At 47.5% G+C, this 23,368-nt stretch overlaps 1 protein-coding gene across 1 annotated transcript; it reads left to right on the forward strand.

The window, feature by feature from the left end:
• The first annotated feature begins 30 nt into the window (after positions 1-30).
• dqx1.L (DEAQ-box RNA dependent ATPase 1 L homeolog) lies at positions 31-22,073 on the forward strand. The gene is given in 13 exon segments (XM_018241561.2): positions 31-338; positions 9,817-10,118; positions 10,597-10,790; positions 10,991-11,369; positions 11,445-11,687; positions 13,066-13,162; positions 13,247-13,405; positions 14,255-14,446; positions 16,199-16,321; positions 16,725-16,909; positions 18,809-18,958; positions 18,960-18,991; positions 20,746-22,073. Coding segments are annotated over 12 exon segments (2,196 nt in total). The 5' UTR covers positions 31-338; positions 9,817-9,860; the 3' UTR covers positions 20,930-22,073.
• The last annotated feature ends 1,295 nt before the right edge of the window (positions 22,074-23,368 follow it).

Raw genomic sequence — 23,368 nt, forward strand, 5'->3', positions numbered from 1 at the left:
TCTTACTACTACCAGAGCCACCATGTCTCATCCTGACGTGCGCCTCCTGAATGGCTGCTCAGTGCATTTTGGGAAGTGTAGTGCAAAGATGCGAAAAACCGGATTATAAAATTAAACCACAAGACCCAGAAGGCATAGTGCCACGCCGTGCCCATGCGTTGTACGTAACCGTAAGCTTCTACGCGCGCCGTCATGTGGTAAAGGGTTTTCTAGGAGGTAGCAAGATGGCCGTGCAACCCCGCCTTTTAGCTTGTCCAATCAAAATCCGCATGGCTTGACCACATGACGGGAAGCGGTCAAACAGCTGTACTGAGAGGAGACAGGAAGAAAAGAAACAGGTACAGACTTTATATTCCTGTTGTATTTCTGCTCTGCCCATATTAGACTGTACCCCAGAATTCTCTCTCTGCACCCCAGCATTGCTATAATGCACTGAGCCCTCATTATACTGTACCCCAGTATTCTCTCTCTGCACCCCAGCATTGCTATACACTGAGCCCTCATACTGTACCCCAGTATTCTCTCTCTGCACCCCAGCATTGCTATACACTGAGCCCATATTATACTGTACCCCAGTTTTCTCTCTCTGCACCCCAGCATTGCTATACACTGAGCCCTCATTATACTGTACCCCAGTATTCTCTCTCTGCACCCCAGCATTGCTATATACTGAGCCCTCATTATACTGTACCCCAGTATTCCTCTCTCTGCACCCCAGCATTGCTATATCACTGAGCCCATATATACTGTACCCAGTATTCTCTCTCTGCACCCCAGCATTGCTATACACTGAGCCCATATTATACTGTACCCCAGTATTCTCTCTCTGCACCCCAGCATTGCTATACACTGAGCCTCATTATACTGTACCCCAGTATTCTCTCTCTGCACCCCAGCATTGCTTATACACTGAGCCCATATTATACTGTACCCCAGTATTCTCTCTCTGCACCCCAGCATTGCTATATACTGAGCCCTCATTATACTGTACCCAGTATTCTCTCTCTGCACCCCAGCATTTGCTATACACTGGAGCCCATATTATACTGTACCCCAGTATTCTCTCTCTGCACCCCAGCATTGCTATACCACTGAGCCCATATTATACTGCTACCCAGTATTCTCTCTCTGCACCCCAGCATTGCTATACACTGAGCCCTCATTATACTGTACCCCAGTATTCTCTCTCTGCACCCCAGCATTGCTATAATGCACGGAGCCCTCATTATACTGTACCCCAGTATTCTCTCTCTGCACCCCAGCATTGCTATACACTGAGCCCATATTATACTGTACCCCAGTATTCTCTCTCTGCACCCCAGCATTGCTATACACTGAGCCCTCATTATACTGTACCCCAGTATTCTCTCTCTGCACCCCAGCATTGCTATACACTGAGCCCTCATTATACTGTACCCCAGTATTCTCTCTCTGCACCCCAGCATTGCTATATACTGAGCCCTCATTATACTGTACCCCAGTATTCTCTCTCTGCACCCCAGCATTGCTATACACTGAGCCCATATTATACTGTACCCCAGTATTCTCTCTCTGCACCCCAGCATTGCTATAATGCACGGAGCCCTCATTATACTGTACCCCAGTTTTCTCTCTCTGCACTCCAGCATTGCTATAATGCATGGAGCCCTCATTATACTGTACCCCAGTATTCTCTCTCTGCACCCCAGCATTGCTATACACTGAGCCCTCATTATACTGTACCCCAGTATTCTCTCTCTGCACCCCAGCATTGGCCTATACACTCAGCCCTCATTATACTGTACCCCAGTATTCTCTCTCTGCACCCCAGCATTGCTATACACTGAGCCCATATTATACTGTACCCCAGTATTCTCTCTCTGCACCCCAGCATTGCTATACACTGAGCCCTCATACTGTACCCCAGTATTCTCTCTCTGCACCCCAGCATTGCTATATACTTGAGCCTCATTATACTGTACCCAGTATTCTCTCTCTGCACCCCAGCATTGCTATACACTGAGCCCTCATTATACTGTACCCCAGTATTCCTCTCTCTGCCACCCCAGCATTGCTATACACTGAGCCCTCATTATACTGTACTCCCAGTATTCTCTCTCTGCACCCCAGCATTGCTATACACTGAGCCCATATTATACTGTACCCCAGTATTCTCTCTCTGCACCCCAGCATTGCTATAGCACTGAGCCCATATTATACTGTACCCCAGTATTCTCTCTCTGCACCCCAGCATTGCTATTACACTGAGCCCTCATTATACTGTACCCCAGTATTCTCTCTCTGCACCCCAGCATTGCTATACACTGAGCCCTCATTATACTGTACCCCAGTATTCTCTCTCTGCACCCCAACATTGCTATACACTGAGCCCTCATTATACTGTACCCCAGTATTCTCTCTCTGCACCCCAACATTGCTATACACTGAGCCCTCATTATACTGTACCCCAGTATTCTCTCTCTGCACCCCAGCATTGCTATACACTGAGCCCATATTTATACTGTACCCAGTATTCTCTCTCTGCACCCCAGCATTGGCTATACACTGAGCCCTCATTATACTGTACCCCAGTATTCTCTCTCTGCACCCCAGCATTGCTATACACTGAGCCCTCATTATACTGTACCCCAGTATTCTCTGTCTGCACCCCAGCATTGCTATACACTGAGCCCTCATTATACTGTACCCCAGTATTCTCTCTCTGCACCCCAGCATTGCTATACACTGAGCCCTCATTATGCTGTACCCCAGTATTCTCTCTCTGCACCTCAGCATTGCTATATACTGAGCCCTAACCCCAGCATTGCTATACACTGAGCCCTCATTATACTGTACCCCAGTATTCTCTCTCTGCACCCCAACATTGCTATACACTGAGCCCTCATTATGCTGTACCCCAGTATTCTTTCTCTGCACCCCAGCATTGCTGTACACTGAGCCCTCATTATGCTGTACCCCAGTATTCTCTCTCTGCACCCCAACATTGCTATACACTGAGCCCTCATTATGCTGTACCCCAGTATTCTTTCTCTGCACCCCAGCATTGCTATACACTGAGCCCATATTATACTGTACCCCAGTATTCTCTCTCTGCACCCCAGCATTGCTATACACTGAGCCCTCATACTGTACCCCAGTATTCTCTCTCTGCACCCCAGCATTGCTATATACTGAGCCCTCATTATACTGTACCCCAGTATTCTCTCTCTGCACCCCAGCATTGCTATACACTGAGCCCTCATTATACTGTACCCCAGTATTCTCTCTCTGCACCCCAGCATTGCTATACACTGAGCCCTCATTATACTGTACCCCAGTATTCTCTCTCTGCACCCCAGCATTGCTATACACTGAGCCCATATTATACTGTACCCCAGTATTCTCTCTCTGCACCCCAGCATTGCTATACACTGAGCCCATATTATACTGTACCCCAGTATTCTCTCTCTGCACCCCAGCATTGCTATACACTGAGCCCTCATTATACTGTACCCCAGTATTCTCTCTCTGCACCCCAGCATTGCTATACACTGAGCCCTCATTATACTGTACCCCAGTATTCTCTCTCTGCACCCCAACATTGCTATACACTGAGCCCTCATTATACTGTACCCCAGTATTCTCTCTCTTGCACCCCAACATTGCTATACACTGAGCCCTCATTATACTGTACCCCAGTATTCTCTCTTCTGCACCCAGCATTGCCTATACACTGAGCCCATATTATACTGTACCCCAGTATTCTCTCTCTGCACCCCAGCATTGGCTATACACTGAGCCCTCATTATACTGTACCCCAGTATTCTCTCTCTGCACCCCAGCATTGGCTACACTGAGCCCTCATTATACTGTACCCCAGTATTCTCTGTCTGCACCCCAGCATTGCTATACACTGAGCCCTCATTATACTGTACCCCAGTATTCTCTCTCTGCACCCCCAGCATTGCTATACACTGAGCCTCATTATGCTGTTACCCCAGTATTCTCTCTCTGCACCTCAGCATTGCTATATACTGAGCCCTAACCCCAGCATTGCTATACACTGAGCCCTCATTATACTGTACCCCAGTATTCTCTCTCTGCACCCCAACATTGCTATACACTGAGCCCTCATTATGCTGTACCCCAGTATTCTTTCTCTGCACCCCAGCATTGCTGTACACTGAGCCCTCATTATGCTGTACCCCAGTATTCCTCGTTCTGCTATACACTGAGCCCATATTATACTTGTACCCCCAGTATTCTCTTTCCTGCACCCCAGCATTGCTATACACTGAGCAAATATTATACTGTACCCCGGTATTCTCTCTCTGCACCCCAGCATTGCTATAATGCACGGAGCCCTCATTATACTGTACCCCAGTATTCTCTCTCTGCACCCCAGAATTGCTATAATGCACGGAGCCCTCATTATACTGTACCCCAGTATTCTCTCTCTGCACTCCAGCATTGCTATAATGCACGGAGCCCTCATTATACTGTACCCCAGTATTCTCTCTCTGCCACCCCAGGATTGCTATAATCACGGAGCCCTCATTATAACTGTACCCCAGTATTCTCTCTCTGCACTCCAGCATTGCTATACATGCACGGAGCCCTCATTATACTGTACCCCAGTATTCTCTCTCCCCAGCATTGCTATAATGCACTGAGCCCTCATTATACTGTACCTCAGTGTTCTTCTCTGCACCCCAGCATTGCTATAATGCACGAGAGCCTCCATTATACTGTACCCCCAGTATTCTCTCTCTGCACCCCAGCATTGCTATACATGAGCCCATATTATACTGTACCCCAGTTTTCTCTCTCTGCACCCCAGCATTGCTATAATGCACTGAGCCCATATTATACTGTACCCCAGTTTTCTCTCTCTGCACCCCAGCATTTGCTATAATGCACGGAGCCCTCATTATACTGTACCCCAGTACTCTCTCTCTGCACCCAGCATTGCTATACACTGAGCCCTCATTATGCTGTACCCCAGTATTCTCTCTCTGCACCCCAGCATTGCTATACACTGAGCCCATATTATACTGTACCCCAGTATTCCCTTTCTGCACCCCAGCATTGCTATACACTGACCCCATATTATACTGTACCCCAGTATTCTCTCTCTGCACCCCAGCATTGCTATAATGCATGGAGCCCTCATTATACTGTACCCCAGTATTCTCTCTCTGCACCCCAGCATTGCTATAATGCACGGAGCCCTCATTATACTATACCCCAGTATTCTCTCTCTGCACTCCAGCATTGCTATAATGCACGGAGCCCTCATTATACTGTACCCCAGTATTCTCTCTCTGCACCCCAGCATTGCTATAATGCACTGAGCCCTCATTATACTGTACCCCAGTATTCTCTCTCCCCATCATTGCTATAATGCACTGAGCCCTCATTATACTGTACCCCAGTGTTCTCTCTCTGCACCCCAGCATTGCTATAATGCACGGAGTCCTCATTATACTGTACCCCAGTATTCTCTCTCTGCACCCCAGAATTGCTATAATGCACGGAGCCCTCATTATACTGTACCCCAGTATTCTCTCTCTGCACTCCAGCATTGCTATAATGCACGGAGCCCTCATTATACTGTACCCCAGTATTCTCTCTCTGCACCCCAGGATTGCTATAATGCACGGAGCCCTCATTATACTGTACCCCAGTATTCTCTCTCTGCACTCCAGCATTGCTATAATGCACGGAGCCCTCATTATACTGTACCCCAGTATTCTCTCTCCCCAGCATTGCTATAATGCACTGAGCCCTCATTATACTGTACCTCAGTGTTCTCTCTCTGCACCCCAGCATTGCTATAATGCACGGAGCCCTCATTATACTGTACCCCAGTATTCTCTCTCTGCACCCCAGCATTGCTATACACTGAGCCCATATTATACTGTACCCCAGTTTTCTCTCTCTGCACCCCAGCATTGCTATAATGCACTGAGCCCATATTATACTGTACCCCAGTTTTCTCTCTCTGCACCCCAGCATTGCTATAATGCACGGAGCCCTCATTATACTGTACCCCAGTACTCTCTCTCTGCACCCCAGCATTGCTATACACTGAGCCCTCATTATGCTGTACCCCAGTATTCTCTCTCTGCACCCCAGCATTGCTATACACTGAGCCCATATTATACTGTACCCCAGTATTCCCTTTCTGCACCCCAGCATTGCTATACACTGACCCCATATTATACTGTACCCCAGTATTCTCTCTCTGCACCCCAGCATTGCTATAATGCATGGAGCCCTCATTATACTGTACCCCAGTATTCTCTCTCTGCACCCCAGCATTGCTATAATGCACGGAGCCCTCATTATACTGTACCCCAGTATTCTCTCTCTGCACTCCAGCATTGCTATAATGCACGGAGCCCTCATTATACTGTACCCCAGTATTCTCTCTCTGCACCCCAGCATTGCTATACACTGTATTATACTGTACCCCAGTTTTCTCTCTCTGCACCCCAGCATTGCTATACACTGAGCCCTCATTATACTGTACCCCAGTATTCTCTCTCTCTCTGCACCCCAGCATTGCTATAATGCACTGAGCCCATATTATACTGTACCCCAGTATTCTCTTTCTGCACCCCAGCATTGCTATACACTGAGCCCATATTATACTGTACCCCAGTATTCTCTCTCTGCACCCCAGCATTGCTATAATGCACGGAGCCCTCATTATACTGTACCCCAGTATTCTCTCTCTGCACCCCAGCATTGCTATAATGCACGGAGCCCTCATTATACTGTACCCCAGTATTCTATCTCTGCATTCCAGCATTGCTATAATGCACAGAGCCCTCATTATACTGTACCCCAGTATTCTCTCTCTGCACCCCAGCATTGCTATACACTGAGCCCATATTATACTGTACCCCAGTATTCTCTTTCTGCACCCCAGCATTGCTATACACTGAGCAAATATTATACTGTACCCCGGTATTCTCTCTCTGCACCCCAGCATTGCTATAATGCACGGAGCCCTCATTATACTGTACCCCAGTATTCTCTCTCTGCACCCCAGAATTGCTATAATGCACGGAGCCCTCATTATACTGTACCCCAGTATTCTCTCTCTGCACTCCAGCATTGCTATAATGCGACGGGCCCTCATTATACTGTACCCCAGTATTCTCTCTCTGCACCCCAGGATTGCTATAATGCACGGAGCCCTCATTATATGTACCCCAGTATTCTCTCTCTGCACTCCAGCATTGCTCTAATGCACGGAGCCCTTCATTATACTGTACCCCAGTATTCTCCTCTACCCCAGCATTGCTATAATGCACTGAGCCCTCATTATACTGTACCTCAGTTTCTCTGCTCTCTGCACCCCAGCATGCTATAATGCACGGACCCTCATTATACTGTACCCAGTATTCTCTCTCTGCACCCCAGCATTGCGTATATCACCTGCCCATATTATACTGTACCCCAGTTTTTCTCTCTCTGCACCCCAGCATTGCCTATATGCACTGAGCCCATATTATACTGTACCCCAGTTTTCTCTCTCTGCACCCCCAGCATTGCTATAATGCACGGAGCCCTCATTATACTGTATACCCCAGTATTCTCTCTCTGCACCCACAGCATTGCTATGGGCAATGAGCCCAATATTATACTGTAACCCCAGTAATCTCCTTCTGCTCCTCCAGCATTGCTATACCACTGAGCCCTCCATTATGCTGTACCCCAGTATTCTCTCTCTGCACCCACAGCATTGCTATACATCTTGAGCCCATATTATACTGTACCCCAGTATTCCCTTTCTGCACCCCAGCATTGCTATATGCACTGACCCCCATATTATACTGTACCCCAGTATTCTCTTCTGCACCCCCAGCATTGCTATAATGCATGGAGCCCTCATTATACTGTACCCCAGTATTCTCTCTCTGCAACCCCAGCATTGCTATAATGCACGGAGCCCTCATTATACTGTACCCAGTATTCTCTCTCTGCACTCAGCATTGCTATAATGCACGGAGCCCTCATTATACTGTACCCCAGTATTCTCTCTCTGCACCCCAGCATTGCTATAATGCACTGAGCCCCTCATTTACTGTACCCACGTATTCTCTCTCACCCAGCATTGCTATAATGCACTGAGCCCTCATTATACTGTACCCAGTGTCTCTCTCTGCACCCCAGCATTGTTAATGCAACGGAGCCCTCATTATACTGTACCTCCAGTATTCTCTCTCTCTGCACCCCAGCATTGCTATAATGCACGGAGCCCTCATTATTACTGTACCCCAGTATTCTTCCTCTGCACTCCCGCATTGCTCATAATGCACGGAGCCCTCATTAATACTGTCTACCCCAGTATTCTCTCTCTGCACCCCAGCATGCTTAATGCACTGAGCCCTCATTATACTGTTACCCCAGTATTCTCTCTCCCCAGCATTGCTAATAATGCACTGAGCCCTCATTTATACTGTACCCCAGTGTTCTCTCTCTGCACCCCAGCATTGCTATAATGCACGGAGCCCTCATTATACTGTACCCCAGTATTCTCTCTCTGCACCCCAGCATTGCTATACACTGTATTATACTGTACCCAGTTTTTCTCTCTCTGCACCCCAGCATTGCTATATCACTGAGCCCTCATTATACCTGTACTCCGTATTCTCTCCTCTGCACCCCAGCATTGCTATACACACTGAGCCCATATTATACTTTATGCACCCAGCAATTGCTATGCACCCCAGTATTCTCTCTCTGCACCCCCTATAATGCACCCTCTGCACCCCAGCATTGCTATACATGCACGGAGCCCTCCTTATACTGTACCCCAGTATTCAATCTCTGCATTCCAGCAGCATTGCTATAATGCACAAGAGCCCTCAATTATACTGTACCCCAGTATCCCTCTCTCTGCACCCAAGCATTGCTATAAATGCACTGAGCCCTTCATTATACTGTACCCCAGTATTCTCTCTCCCCAGCAATGCTATAATGCACTGAGCCCTCATATACTGTACCAGTATTCTCTTTCTGCACCCCAGCATTGCTATAATGCACGGAGCCTCATTATACTGTACCCCAGTATTCTCTCTCTGCACCCCAGCATTGCTATAATGCACGGAGCCCTCATTATACTGTACCCCAGTATTCTCTCTCTGCACTCCAGCATTGCTTAATGCACTGAGGGCCCTCATTTATAGCTGTACCCCAGTATTCTCTCTCTGCACCAGCATTGTATAATGCCCGGAGCCCTCATTATAACAGTATTTCTCTCTGCACACAGCAGCATTGCTTATATCACTGGCCCATTTAATACTGAACCCTACGTTTTCCTCTCTGCACCCCAGCATTGCTATACACGACTCATCTATACTGTACCCAGTATTCTCTCTCTGCACCCCCAGCAATTGCTATAACTTACTGAGGCCCATATTAATACTGATACCCAGTTTTCTCTCTCTGCACTCCAGCATTGCTATAATGCACGGAGCCCTCATTATACTGTACCCCAGTATTCTCTCTCTGCACCCCACCATTGCTATGCACTGAGCCCATATTATACTGTACCCCAGCATTGCTATAATGCACTGAGCCAATATTATACTGTACCCCAGTTTTCTCTCTGCATCCCATCATTGCTATGCACTCAGCCCATATTGTACTGTACCCAAATATTCTCTCTGCACCCCAGCATTGCAATGCTGGATTCCATCAGTCCAATTTTGGCCCATCATGTTGGTCCCTCTAGTCTCACTCCATCCCCCTGATTCTTTGGCATTGGTCTTCTTTGTCCGTCGTTTCTCCTGACTCTAATTCTCAGCTCGGTACATTTAGGGGAGCGCCCAGGTGGAGCCCATGTGACTCTTCTTTTGGAGCAGATGGAGTGTGAGGTGCCCGATCTTCAGGATGTTCTGCTGGGGGAGAAGGGGCAGAAGGAAGAGGCTGGTCATGAAGAAGGAGGAGACCTGGAGCTCAACCCATTTGATGGTCTGCCCTTCTCTTCCCGCTATTTCCACCTCTTGTCTGAGCGCCGCCTGCTGCCCATTTGGGACATGAAGTGTCAGTTCCTGGAGAGTCTGCAGAGCAGTAACGTTGTGCTGGTGTGTGGGACCCCCGGATGTGGCAAGAGCACCCAGGTGGGCACATCTCATTACTATCCATCATCTTGGGCAGTCTCCTTAGTCTACTTTCCTTCCTGAACCCCAAATAGTCACTCAGGTAACTGCTCTAGATACTCTACATAGATCTAGATTGTGTGCTTAAGGGTGAGTATGTATCTCTCATTCATGTGTCCCCTAATTCATGTGTCCCCTAATTCATGTGTCCCCTAATTCATGCGTCCCCTAATTCATGCGTCCCCTAATTCATGCGTCCCCTAATTCATGCGGCCCCTAATTCATGCGGCCCCTAATTCATGCGGCCCCTAATTCATGCGGCCCCTAATTCATGCGCCCCTAATTCATGCGCCCCTAATTCATGCGCCCCTAATTCATGCGTCCCCTAATTCATGCGCCCCTAATTCATGCGCATATAATTCATCACCTGTCTGTGCTTTATAAGTACCATGCAAAGTACGTGTGTCTGAGTCGGATTTCCCGCGTGTGTGTATTTCAGATACCCCAGTGGTGCGCTGAGTTTGCCCTTTCCCAGCAGTTCTGTTGTGGCCCCATAATCTGCTCGGAGCCCCACTGCACTGCTGCCTTCAGCCTGGCGCTACGAGTTGCTGATGAGATGGATTTGAATTTGGGCCACGAGGTTGCCTTCTCATTGCCACAGGAGGACTGCAGTGGCCCCAGCACCATCTTGAGGTATTTATGTCTGGGGCACAATCATAACTAATAATAACTAAAGTGGACATAATAAATAGTGGGCTCAGAGCAGTGTCTGGGGGGCAGTCCTGAACACATTGAGGGGTCTGTTTGGCATTCTGAGAGTGACTGGGGCAGGAGAATGGGAGGAGAGACTTGTATAGAGGGTGCAGTTGGCTACCTTTGTGTTCCTCCTGCAGATTCTCCTGGGATTCGCTGCTGCTCCAGGAGATGGCCTCTAACCCATTGCTGGAATCAGCTGGGCTGGTGGTTGTGGATGAAGCTGATGCCAGGTCTGTGCCGTCGGACGTCTTGCTGGGGCTGCTGAAAGATGTAGTTGTACAGCGGCCGGAATTCCGCCTAGTGGTTGTGACATCTCCACAGCTGGAGCCGCATCTGGTTCGATTTTTAGGGGAGGAGGCCTCAGTTTTGAGGGTCCCACAGAAGACACCAATGGGTGAAGTGGTGTATCGGCCCCCCACGTCTCCAGACTGTGCCTTGGCCGCCTGCCATATGGTGCTGGACATTCACAGAAGGGGGGATCCTGGGGATGTGCTGGTGTTTCTGCCTAGTGAGGAGGTGAGTTGTACTGTAGTGTATAGGGGCAGCATCATATATAATGAGGACCACTAAAGCCTCTTCCCTACTCTGCAGGAGGCCTATCAGTGCTCTGCTACTCTTTTGACCGAGGCCCTGTCTCTGAACCCCAGTTTGGGAAATTTGGTGCCTTTCACCCTCTTAGAAAGTTCCGGCAGTGAGGTGCAGTGTGTGTACGAAGCCCTACAGGGACATTCTGGCACCCAACGGCGAGTTTTCCTTTCACAGTCTCTATCAGAGCTCTCCTTCTCTCTCCCACACATCCGATATGTCATAGATACAGGGACAGAACAGCAGAATGTAAGCTGAGTACTCCCCAGAGTCTTCCTTCCTCTTGATCTCTGTCCTTCTCTCTTTCTTCCTTCCTCTTGATCTCTGCCCTTCCCTCTTTCTTCCTTCCTCTTGATCTCTGTCCTTCTCTCTTTCTTCCTTCCTCTTGATCTCTGCCCTTCCCTCTCTCTTCCTTCCTCTTGATCTCTGTCCTTCTCTCTTTCTTCCTTCCTCTTGATCTGTGCCCTTCCCTCTTTCTTCCTTCCTTTTGATCTCTGCCCTTCCCTCTTTCTTCCTTCCTCTTGATCTCTGTCCTTCTCTCTTTCTTCCTTCCTCTTGATCTCTGCCCTTCCCTCTCTCTTCCTTCCTCTTGATCTCTGTCCTTCCCTCTCTCTTCCTTCCTCTTGATCTCTGTCCTTCTCTCTTTCTTCCTTCCTCTTGATCTCTGCCCTTCCCTCTTTCTTCCTTCCTCTTGATCTCTGTCCTTCTCTCTTTCTTCCTTCCTCTTGATCTCTGCCCTTCCCTCTCTCTTCCTTCCTCTTGATCTCTGTCCTTCTCTCTTTCTTCCTTCCTCTTGATCTCTGCCCTTCCCTCTTTCTTCCTTCCTCTTGATCTCTGCCCTTCCCTCTTTCTTCCTTCCTCTTGATCTCTGTCCTTCTCTCTTTCTTCCTTCCTCTTGATCTCTGCCCTTCCCTCTCTCTTCCTTCCTCTTGATCTCTGTCCTTCTCTCTTTCTTCCTTCCTCTTGATCTCTGCCCTTCTCTCTTTCTTCCTTCCTCTTGATCTCTGCCCTTCCCTCTTTCTTCCTTCCTCTTGATCTCTGCCCTTCCCTCTTTCTTCCTTCCTCTTGATCTCTGTCCTTCTCTCTTTCTTCCTTCCTCTTGATCTCTGCCCTTCCCTCTTTCTTCCTTCCTCTTGATCTCTGCCCTTCTCTCTTTCTTCCTTCCTCTTGATCTCTGCCCTTCCCTCTTTCTTCCTTCCTCTTGATCTCTGTCCTTCTCTCTTTTTCCTTCCTCTTGATCTCTGCCCTTCCCTCTCTCTTCCTTCCTCTTGATCTCTGTCCTTCTCTCTTTCTTCCTTCCTCTTGATCTCTGCCCTTCCCTCTTTCTTCCTTCCTCTTGATCTCTGTCCTTCTCTCTTTCTTCCTTGCTATTTAACTCTTCCCTGCCCTCTCTCTTCCTTCATCTTTAACTCTTCCCTGCCCTCTCTCTTCCTTGCTCTTTAACTCTTCCCTGCCCTCTCTCTTCCTTCATCTTTAACTCTGTCCTTCCTTCATCTTTAACTCTGTCCTTCCCTTTCTCTTCCTTCCTCTTTAACTCTGTCCTTTCCTCTCTCTTCCTTCCTCTTTAACTCTGTCCTTCCCTCTGTCTTCCTTCCTCTCTAACTGTGTTCCATTATTTTCTGGAAAGATTTACAACCCCAGTATCCGAGCGGATTTCCAGGTGCGGGGGTTAATCAGTAAAGACAAGGCAGAGATGCGGCGCGTGCGAGCCCAGGCCAGTGACAGTAAGTGACAATAATAAAGTTGTGATGAAGTGTTGCCAGTGCTGGAGTGATTTTGGGAATATTCATTGAGGAATTTCTGTGTAGGTGTCTGTTATCGCTTGTACTCGGAGGCCGTGTATCAGAGCCAGATGACGGATTTGTCTGCTCCTCGGATCCTGCAGGAGAATCTCGGCCGACTGGTGCTGCTGCTGAAGAGGCTGAACGTTGCTGACATGGGCCAGTGGGACTTTCTTGACCGGCCTGGTGAGTGTCAGTTCTTGTTTGTAACATTCTGCCAACTGTCTCTTTACCACAGGCCCTTTCAGTCCATTTGGGCATCAATGTGTCTCCTGGTGCCCATTGTCACAGGTAAACGTGCAAAGGTGATTGTGCTCTTGTTTTGCTCTTGGGGTATAATAATGCCCCCTTACCTGCCCCCCTACGTGGTGGTTACTGACATAGTTTTAGCCTTTCTTGTTTTCTGTTATTAGCCTTCCTGTTGTCTTATAGCCTTTACCAGAAGGCAGCATAGCCCTGTTCTAGGCACAATTCAGCAGGAACTGTCCCCTAAGGGGACCTTTTGAGGTTAATAATTTGTTACATTTCATGTGTTTATTCTTGTGGTTTTGGTTATCCAAGCAGCAATCTCAGAATATGACATCAAGTTTTATAGGACCTCCCATATGTATAAATACAAATATACAGAGAAGGAATGTTCTGGGCACACAATAAGCTATACCCTCGTACTGTCTAAGGGAATCAATATGGCACCTCCCTCCTCCCATATGTATAAATACAAATATACAGAGAAGGAATGTTCTGGGCACACAATAAGCTATACCCTCATACTGTACTGTCTAAGGGAATCAATATGGCACCTCCTCCCATATGTATAAATACAAATATACTGAGAAGGAATGTTCTGGGCACACAATAAGATATTTATATATATATATATATATATATATATATATATATATATATATATATATATATATATATATATATATATATATATATATATATATATATTATAAATAAAGTGAGTGGAATATAGCACTGCAGGACGTGGTACTGTAACTGTGAGTTACATTGGTCCCTTGTGGTCCGTAGCTCCGGAGTCACTCATGCAGGCCTTGGAGGATCTGGATTACCTGGCAGCTCTGGATGATGATGGAGACCTCTCAGAAGTTGGAATTATCATGTCAGAGATTCCGCTGGATCCTCAGATCTCCAAATCAATTCTCGCCTCATGTGAATTCCAATGCGTCAGCGAGATGCTCACCCTGGCAGCCATGTTGAGTGGTAATGGGACGAGTTCTATGCAGCGATAGAATGGATAAAATAGGAGCAGTTCTAGTAATGGCTTATGTGGCCCAGTAGTAGGAGTTATAGGGAGGAGTTATATGGATCTGTAGGAGGGCTTATATGAAGGTGTTAAAAGGATCAGTAGGGAGAGTTATAGGGAGGCGTTATAAGTATCAGAAAGAAGGATTTATAGGGATTAGTATGAGGAGTTATAGGAAGGTTTTATAGGGATCAGTAGGAGGAATTATAAGGAGGAGTTATAGGCATCAGAAGGAAGGATTTAAAGGTATGAATGATAAGGATCACTAGGAGGATTCATAGGAATCAGTAGGAGGAGTTATAGCAATCAGTAGGAATTTTTATAGGGTGGAATTATACCAATCAGTAGGAGGAGTTATGGGGAGGAGTTATAGTGATCAATAGGAGGAGTTATATGGATCAGAACACAGGAGTTATAGGGAGGGATTATTGAGGCGTTATAGGAATATGTAGGAGGTGTTATAGGAATCAGTAGAATTTTAGGGTGAAATTATAAGGATCAGTAGGAGGAGTTATGGGGAGGTGTTATACGTATCAGAAAGGAGGAGTAATAGGGATCAGTAGGAGGAGTTATGGAGTGGCATTATAAGGATCAGTAGGAGTTATGGGGAGTTGTTATCAGTAGGAGGAGTTATAGGCATCAAAAGGAAGGATTTATAGGTATGAATGATAAGGATCAGTAGGAGGAGTTATAGAGATCAGTAGTAATTTTAATAGGGTGGAATTATAAGGATCAGTAGGAGGAGTTATGGGAGGTGTTATACATATCAGAAAGGAGGAGTAATAGGGATCAGTAGGAGGAGTTATGGGGAGGTGTTGTAGGGATCAATAGGAGGAGTTATAAGGATCAGTAGGGGCAGTTATAGTAATTTTTATTGGGAGTGATTATAGGGGTCAGTAGGAGGTGTTATTGGGATCTGTAGAAGGAGTTATATGGAGGGATTACAGGGGTCAGTACGAGGTGTTATTGGGATCTGTAGGAGGTGTTATATGGAGGGATTATAGGGGTCAGTAGGAGGTGTTATTGGGATCTGTAGGAGGAGTTATATGGAGGGATTATAGGGGTCAGTAGGAGGTGTTATTGGGATTCGTAGGAGGAGTTATATGGAGTGATTGTAGGGGTCAGTAGGAGGTGTTATTGGGATCTGTAGGAGGTGTTATATGGAGGGATTATAGGGGTCAGTAGGAGGTGTTATTGGGATTCGTAGGAGGAGTTATATGGAGGGATTGTAGGGGTCAGTAGGAGGTGTTATTGGGATCTGTAGGAGGAGTTATATGGAGGGATTATTGGGGTCAGTAGGAGGTGTTATTGGGATTCGTAGGAGGAGTTATAGGGAGTAATTGTAGGGGTCAGTAGGAGGTGTTATTGGGATTCGTAGGAGGAGTTATAGGGAGTGATTATAGGGGTCAGTAGGAGGTGTTATTGGGATTCGTAGGAGGAGTTATAGGGAGTGATTATAGGGGTCAGTAGGAGGTGTTATTGAGAGGGATTATAAGGATCAGTGGAAGGAGGTTAGAGGGAGGAGTTATGGATAAATCGGAGGGGTTAGAGGGAGGAGTTATATGGATAAGTGGGAGGGGTTATAGGGAGGAGTTATATGGATACGTGGGAGGAGTTACATGCATGGCTCACTGGAGTTACACAGTTTGCATGTCAATTAAAGGAATGCGATAAAGTGTCTTTTTTCCCCCACTCCTGAACCCCCACAGTTGTACCACGTTGTTTCCTTCCTGCACCACATGCAGTGGAAGTGTTGGAGTCTCGCCGTGAACTGCAGGTTCCAGAGGGAGATCACATGACTCTAATAAATATATATGAAAAGTACATGGAGTGTAAGTCAGTAACTGCCACTTTGTTTGCTCTGCTCTCTCTATATGTGGTTATTGCCCTGTCCTGTGCCTCTCTGTATGTGGTTATTGCCCTGTCCTGTGCCTCTCTGTATGTGGCTATTGCCCTGTCCTGTGCCTCTCTGTGTGTGATTATTGCCCTGTCCTGTCCCTCTCTGTATGTGGTTATTGCCCTGTCCTGTCCCTCTCTGTATGTGGTTATTGCCCTGTCCTGTGCCTCTCTGTGTGTGATTATTGCCCTGTCCTGTCCCTCTCTGTATGTGGTTATTGCCCTGTGCCTCTCTGTATGTGGTTATTGCCCTGTCCTGTCCCTCTCTGTATGTGGTTATTGCCCTTTTCCTCTCTGTATGTGGTTATTGCCCTGGATTCACCCCCTGTTTGTGTGCAGCTGATGAGGATTGGTGCAGTCGATGTGCCCTGTGCCCCCGGGCACTCCAGCAGGCAGAGAAGCTCCGTAATGAACTCCTAGAGCTGCTGCAAAGGATCCAACTGCCAGTGTCTCCTCCCAACTTCCTCAGTGAAGAAAATACCCGTAATATCAAGCGATCGCTGATTTCTGGGGGGTTCCTAAAGGTGAGCAAATCCCATCAGGTCTCCATGATGAAAGCACCAAGTGACAGAACCTGTACATAGGGAGAGATCTATTCACCAGGTGGAATGGCCTTTGATCCACGGGGCAGGGATTGGTGGAATGACCTGTGACTCACTGGGTAGGGATTGGTGGAATGGCCTGTAATACACTAGGCAGGGATTGGAGGAAGGACCTGTGACTCACTGGGTAGGGATTGGAGAAATGGCCTGTGATCCACTAGGCAGGGATTGGAGGAATGGCCTGTGATCCACTGGGCAGGGATTGGAGGAATGGCCTGTGATCCACATGGCAGGGATTGGAGGAATGGCCTGTGATCCACTAGGCAGGGATTGGAGGAATGGCATGTGATCCAGTGGGCAGGGATTGGAGGAATGACCTGTGATCCACTGGGCAGGGAATGGTGGAATGTCCTGTGATCCACTTCCCAGGGATTGGTGGAATGGCCTGTGATCCACTTCCCAGGGATTGTTGGTATGGCCTGTGATCCACTTCCCAGGGATTGTTGGAATGGCCTGTGATCCACTTCCCAGGGATTGGTGGAATGGCCTGTGATCCACTTCCCAGGGATTGGTGGAATGGCCTGTGATCCACTTCCCAGGGATTGGTGGAATGACCTGTGATCCACTGGGCAGGGATTGGAGTAATGGCCTGTGATCCACTGGGCAGGTATTGGAGGAATGGCCTGTGTTCTACTGGGCAGGGATTGGAGGAAGGACCTGTGACTCACTGGGCAGGGATTGGAGAAATGGCCTCTGATCCACTGGGCAGGGATTGGAGGAATGGCCTGTGATCCACTGGGCAGGGATTGGAGGAATGGCCTGTGATCCACTGGGCAGGGATTGGAGGAATGGCCTGTGATCCACTGGGCAGGGATTGGAGGAATGGCATGTGATCCACTGGGCAGGGATTGGAGGAATGGCCTGTGATCCACTGGGCAGGGATTGGAGGAATGGACTGTGATCCACTAGGCAGAGATTGGAGGAATGGCCTGTGATCCACTGGGCAGGGATTGGAGGAATGGCCTGTGATCTAGTGGGCAGGGATTGGAGGAATGACCTGTGATCCACTGGGCAGGGTTTGGAGGAATGGCCTGTTACCCATTGGGCAGGGAATGGTGGAATGTCCTGTGATCCACTTCCCAGGGATTGCTGGAATGGCCTGTGATCCATTTCCCAGGGATTGGTGGAATGGCCTGTGATCCACTTCCCAGGGATTGGTGGAATGGCCTGTGATCCACTTCCCAGGGATTGCTGGAATGGCCTGTGATCCACTTCCCAGGGATTGGAGAAATGGCCTTTGAGCCAGTGGGCAGGGATTGGAGGAATGACCTGTGATCCACTGGGCAGGGTTTGGAGGAATGGCCTGTGATCCACTGGGCAGGGATTGGAGGAATGGCCTGTGATTTACTGGACAGGGATTGGAGGAATGGCCTGTGATTTACTGGACAGGGATTGGAGGAATGGCCTGTGATTTACTGGACAGGGATTGGAGGAATGGCCTGTGATTTACTGGACAGGGATTGGAGGAATGGCCTGTGATTTACTGGACAGGGATTGGAGGAATGGCCTGTGATTTACTGACAGGGATTGGAGGAATGGCCTGTGATTTACTGGACAGGGATTGGAGGAATGGCCTGTGATCCACTGGGCAGGGATTGGTGGAGTGATGTCAAACTGCACCAGATTTTCTATTTTCTCGGAATATCTTGATTATTTTGGGGTTCATATAGGAATTCTCTCACATTTCCTTGTATTTTACATAACTAGGGAGTCACTGCCTCTCAGTGCTCTAAACATGGGGGGATATCAGTAGCAGGGGGTTTATGTGACCCCAGTTCTGTGTTACCCCACAGGAGACTAAGGCTGTTGTTTATTTCTCAGGTTGCCCGGGATGTTGATGGACAGGGCAATTATCTGATGCTGACTCACAAACATGTGGCACATCTGCACCCCTTCTCTGTGTACCATGGGTGCTGCCCACCCCCAACCTGGGTCCTGTACCACGATTTTACTATTTCTCAGGATAACTGGCATCAGCATTGCCACCGAAATCCTTCCTGAGATGTGAGTACTCCCAAACACCTGCCATTCTACACGTTCTCCCTTTAGTTATGTGCCGTTCTACATGTTCTCCCTATAGCTGGGTGCCATTCTGCACGTTCTCCCTATAGCTGGGTGCCATTCTGCACATTCTCCCTATAGCTGGGTGCCATTCTGCACATTCTCCCTATAGCTGGGTGCCATTCTGCACTTCTCCCTATAGCTGGGTGCCATTCTGCACATTCTCCCTATAGCTGGGTGCCATTCTGCATGTTCTCCCTATAGCTGGGTGCCATTCTGCATGTTCTCCCTATAGCTGGGTGCCGTTCTGCACGTTCTCCCTATAGCTGGGTGCCATTCTGCACATTCTCCCTATAGCTGGGTGCCATTCTGCACATTCTCCCTATAGCTGGGTGCCATTCTGCACATTCTCCCTATAGCTGGGTGCCATTCTGCACTTCTCCCTATAGCTGGGTGCCATTCTGCACATTCTCCCTATAGCTGGGTGCCATTCTGCACTTCTCCCTATAGCTGGGTGCCATTCTGCACATTCTCCCTATAGCTGGGTGCCATTCTGCATGTTCTCCCTGTAGCTGGGTGCCATTCTGCATGTTCTCCCTATAGCTGGGTGCCGTTCTGCACGTTCTCCCTATAGCTGGGTGCCATTCTGCACATTCTCCCTATAGCTGGGTGCCATTCTGCACATTCTCCCTATAGCTGGGTGCCATTCTGCACATTCTCCCTATAGCTGGGTGCCATTCTGCACTTCTCCCTATAGCTGGGTGCCATTCTGCACATTCTCCCTATAGCTGGGTGCCATTCTGCATGTTCTCCCTATAGCTGGGTGCCGTTCTGCACGTTCTCCCTATAGCTGGGTGCCATTCTGCACGTTCTCCCTATAGCTGAGTGCCATTCTGCAGGTTCTCCCTATAGCTGGGTGCCATTCTGCACGTTCTCCCTATAGCTGGGTGCCATTCTGTGGGTGCTCCATATAGCTGGGTGCCATTGTGCACGTTCTCCCTATAGTTGGGTGCCATTCTGCGGGTGCTACCTATATCTGGGTGCCAGTCCGTGGGTTCTCCCAATAGCTGGGTGCTATTCGGTGGGGATTTCTAACCTTGTGACTGGCAGAAATTACATTGGCCCCTCATGGTTCCAAAGGATTGAGCATAAAATACCTTTTGCCAACTCTGTTTATAAATTGAGTATCTTTTCTAGAGCCTTCACTTTTTTCCCCTGCTTCTGTATGTTCCCTTGGGTTTGCCCCTTACTCATTAGGTTGGTACCTCTGTTATTGGGTTAGCACCTATTTAATAGGGTTGGCACTTCTTTAATTTGGTTGGGCTCCTCTCTCATTGGGTTGGCTCCTCTCTCATTGGGTTGGCTCCTCTCTCACTGGGTTGGCTCCTCTCTCACTGGGTTAGCTCCTCTCATTGGGTTTACATCTCTGCCATTGGGTTGGCTCCTTTCTCATTGAGTTGGCTCCTTTTTCATTGGGTTGGCTCCTTTCTCATTGGGTTGGCTCCTTTCTCATTGGGTTGGCTCCTTTCTCATTGGGTTGACTCCTCTCTTATTGGGTTGGCTCCTTTCTATTTGGGCTGGCTCATTTCTCATTGAGTTGACTCCTCTCTCATTGAGTTGGCTCATTTCTCATTGTGTAGACTCCTCACTCATTGGATTGACTCCTTTCTCATTGGGTTGACTCCTGTCTCATTGGGTTGATTCCTCTGTCATTGGGTTGGTTACTGAACACTACATTATATTAATTTTACCCTAAGGTTAGTGGAATTTGCCCCGCAGTACTATCTGTGCAACCTGCCACCCAGCGAGAGCCGTGACATGCTGATGGCACTCAGGGAGAAGCTTGTGGAGCGAGAAGATAGAGAATTTGAAGACACGGAGGAGGAAGAAGAGGCATCACTGGGCCTTGCCAATGAGAAAGACCTTTGTTCCTTGCAGTGAGCCCAGTCTAATTCAGCTCTGCCATTGGTTGAGCACATGTCCTCACTGTGTCTGATTGGTGCCTGGATAGCCAACTGCGCCAGTACACCTGCTGGGAGGCGGGCATTAGCACCCTAACAAGGAGAGTCGCATCCAACAAAAGAGATTATATGAAATTAATTGACTTTTAATTGGTTTTGTGGGATGATGAACCCAAATGTAATTATATAGAATGTAGGTTTCCAGGATTTTCTTGGGCCGGTATCAGTACAGTACCCACAACATATGGTACTGGCCCTGTCTGGAGCACCAATGGTAATTCTATAGAACTTACACTCCCAGGATTCTCTTGGACTGATATCAGTACAGAACCCACTGCATATGGTACTGGCCCTGTTTGGGGCACCAAAGGTAATTCTATAGAACTTACACTCCCAGGATTCTCTTGGGTCGGTATCAGTACAGAACTGTCTGGGGCACCAAGGGATGGTTCTATAGAACTAAATAGGATTCTCTTGGGTCCTGACTGGGTACAGTGGGGTCTCTCTGGTACTGGGTGCAAGCTAATTACTTAATTAACTTATATTGGGCCATTCAGGGAAATGTTAGGGTTGGATGTGCGGGTACAACAGAACTGTGTTTGCCAGTGAAGTAAGTAAGTAAAGGTGCTCATAACTGGGGTATCTGATATCTGTGGTGTCTGTGGGTGCCAAGCGTTTGGGTGCTGAAAACTTGTCAGATCGGATTATTTCATTTTGTAGCTTTAGAGACTGAGAATGTTACTGTAACTTGTGATGGAATCAGGCCAGATATTCTGTCCCCCCGGGCGACCTCCTTTTCTGTTTTGTGCAATATAAGGGTAATGGGCAAGATCAGCCGGAATTGACTCCAATATCCCAGTAGAACCCTGACCATGTTATTAGATGGTGTGTACCCTCATTTTTGTGTGTGTGCCCCAAATGTGTGCTTGTCTATATGTGGGGGTTGATATGTGTGTGTGCGTGTATACGTGTGTGTGTGTGTATGTGTGCCAAACATGTGCTAGTATATGTGGGGGTTGATACAGTGCCATGCAAAAGTCTTCACACCCCTTGGCATTTTTCATGTTTTGTTGCCTCACAACCTGGAATTAAAAAGGATTGTTTGCACCATTTCATTTACAGAACATGCCTACAACTTTGAAGATGTTTTTATTTATTGTGAACAAATGACAAATAGGACAAAATAACAGAAATCTTCAGCGTGCATAACTGTTCACCCCCCTAAAGTCAGTAATTTGTAGATTAAATGAAATTACAGCTGCAAGTGGCTTTGGATAAGTCTCTATGAACTTGGATTTGTGGCCATTCCTCAAGGCAAAACTGCTCCAGCTCCTTCTTGTTGGATGGTTTATGTTTGTGAACCGCAATCTTCAAGTCTGACCACAGATTCTCAATTGGATTGAGGTCTGGACTTTGACTCGGCCATTCCAACACATTTAAATGTTTCCCCTGTTTCAGCAGTTCAGCGGTGGGCTTCGTTGTCCTGATGGAAGGTCAACCTCCGTCCCAGTCTAAAATCACAGGCAGACTGACAGGTTTTGCTCAAGAATATCCCTGTATTTAGCTCCATCTTTCCCTCCACTCGGACCAGTTTCCCATCCCCTCCATGTTTCACTGTGGCCATGGTGTTCTTGGGGTGATGGCATGTGTTGGCTTTGCACCAGACATTAGCCTTGGTGGCTGATAAAGTTCCATTTTAGTCTCATCTGACCAGAGCACCTTCCTCCATACATTTGGGGAGTCTCCCACATGCCTTTTGGTAAACTCAAACTTATTTTTAACTTTAAGTAATGACTTTTTACTGTTCACTCTTTCTATAAAGCCCATCTCTATGGAGTGTACGGCTTATTGTGATACTCCAGTCTTTGCTGTGGAACTCTGCAAGTCCTTCAGGGTTACCTTTGGTCTCTGTGCTGCCTCTCTGATTAATGCCCTCCTTGCCCCTCAGTCTGTCAGTTTTGGGGGGCGACCCTCTCTTGGCAGCTTTGTTGTGGTACCATGTCAGAAAAGTTGTGTTTACACTGACAGATCAGGTGACACTTACATGGCACACAGGTGCACTTCATTTCACTAATTAGGTGACTTTTGAAGGTAATTGGTTGCACCAGGATTTTTAGGGGCTTCATGGCAAAGGGGGTGAATACATATGCACATGCCAATTTTCAGTTTTTTATTTTTTTAATTCTTTTTTATATGTATTTTTCTCATTTCACTTCACCAACTTAGACTATTTTGTGCAGATCCATCACATAAAATAAGATTGAGAAACATTTAATTTACAGGTTGGAATGTAACAAAATAGGTAAAAATCCAAGGGGGGGGGTGAATACTTTTGCATGCGTGTGTATATGTGTGCTTGTATGTGTGAGGTTGATATGTCTATGTACATGTGTATATGTGCCCAACGTGTGCTTGTATA

Source organism: Xenopus laevis, chromosome 1L (genome assembly GCF_017654675.1).
Source record: "Xenopus laevis strain J_2021 chromosome 1L, Xenopus_laevis_v10.1, whole genome shotgun sequence".
Lineage (NCBI taxonomy): Eukaryota > Metazoa > Chordata > Amphibia > Anura > Pipidae > Xenopus > Xenopus laevis.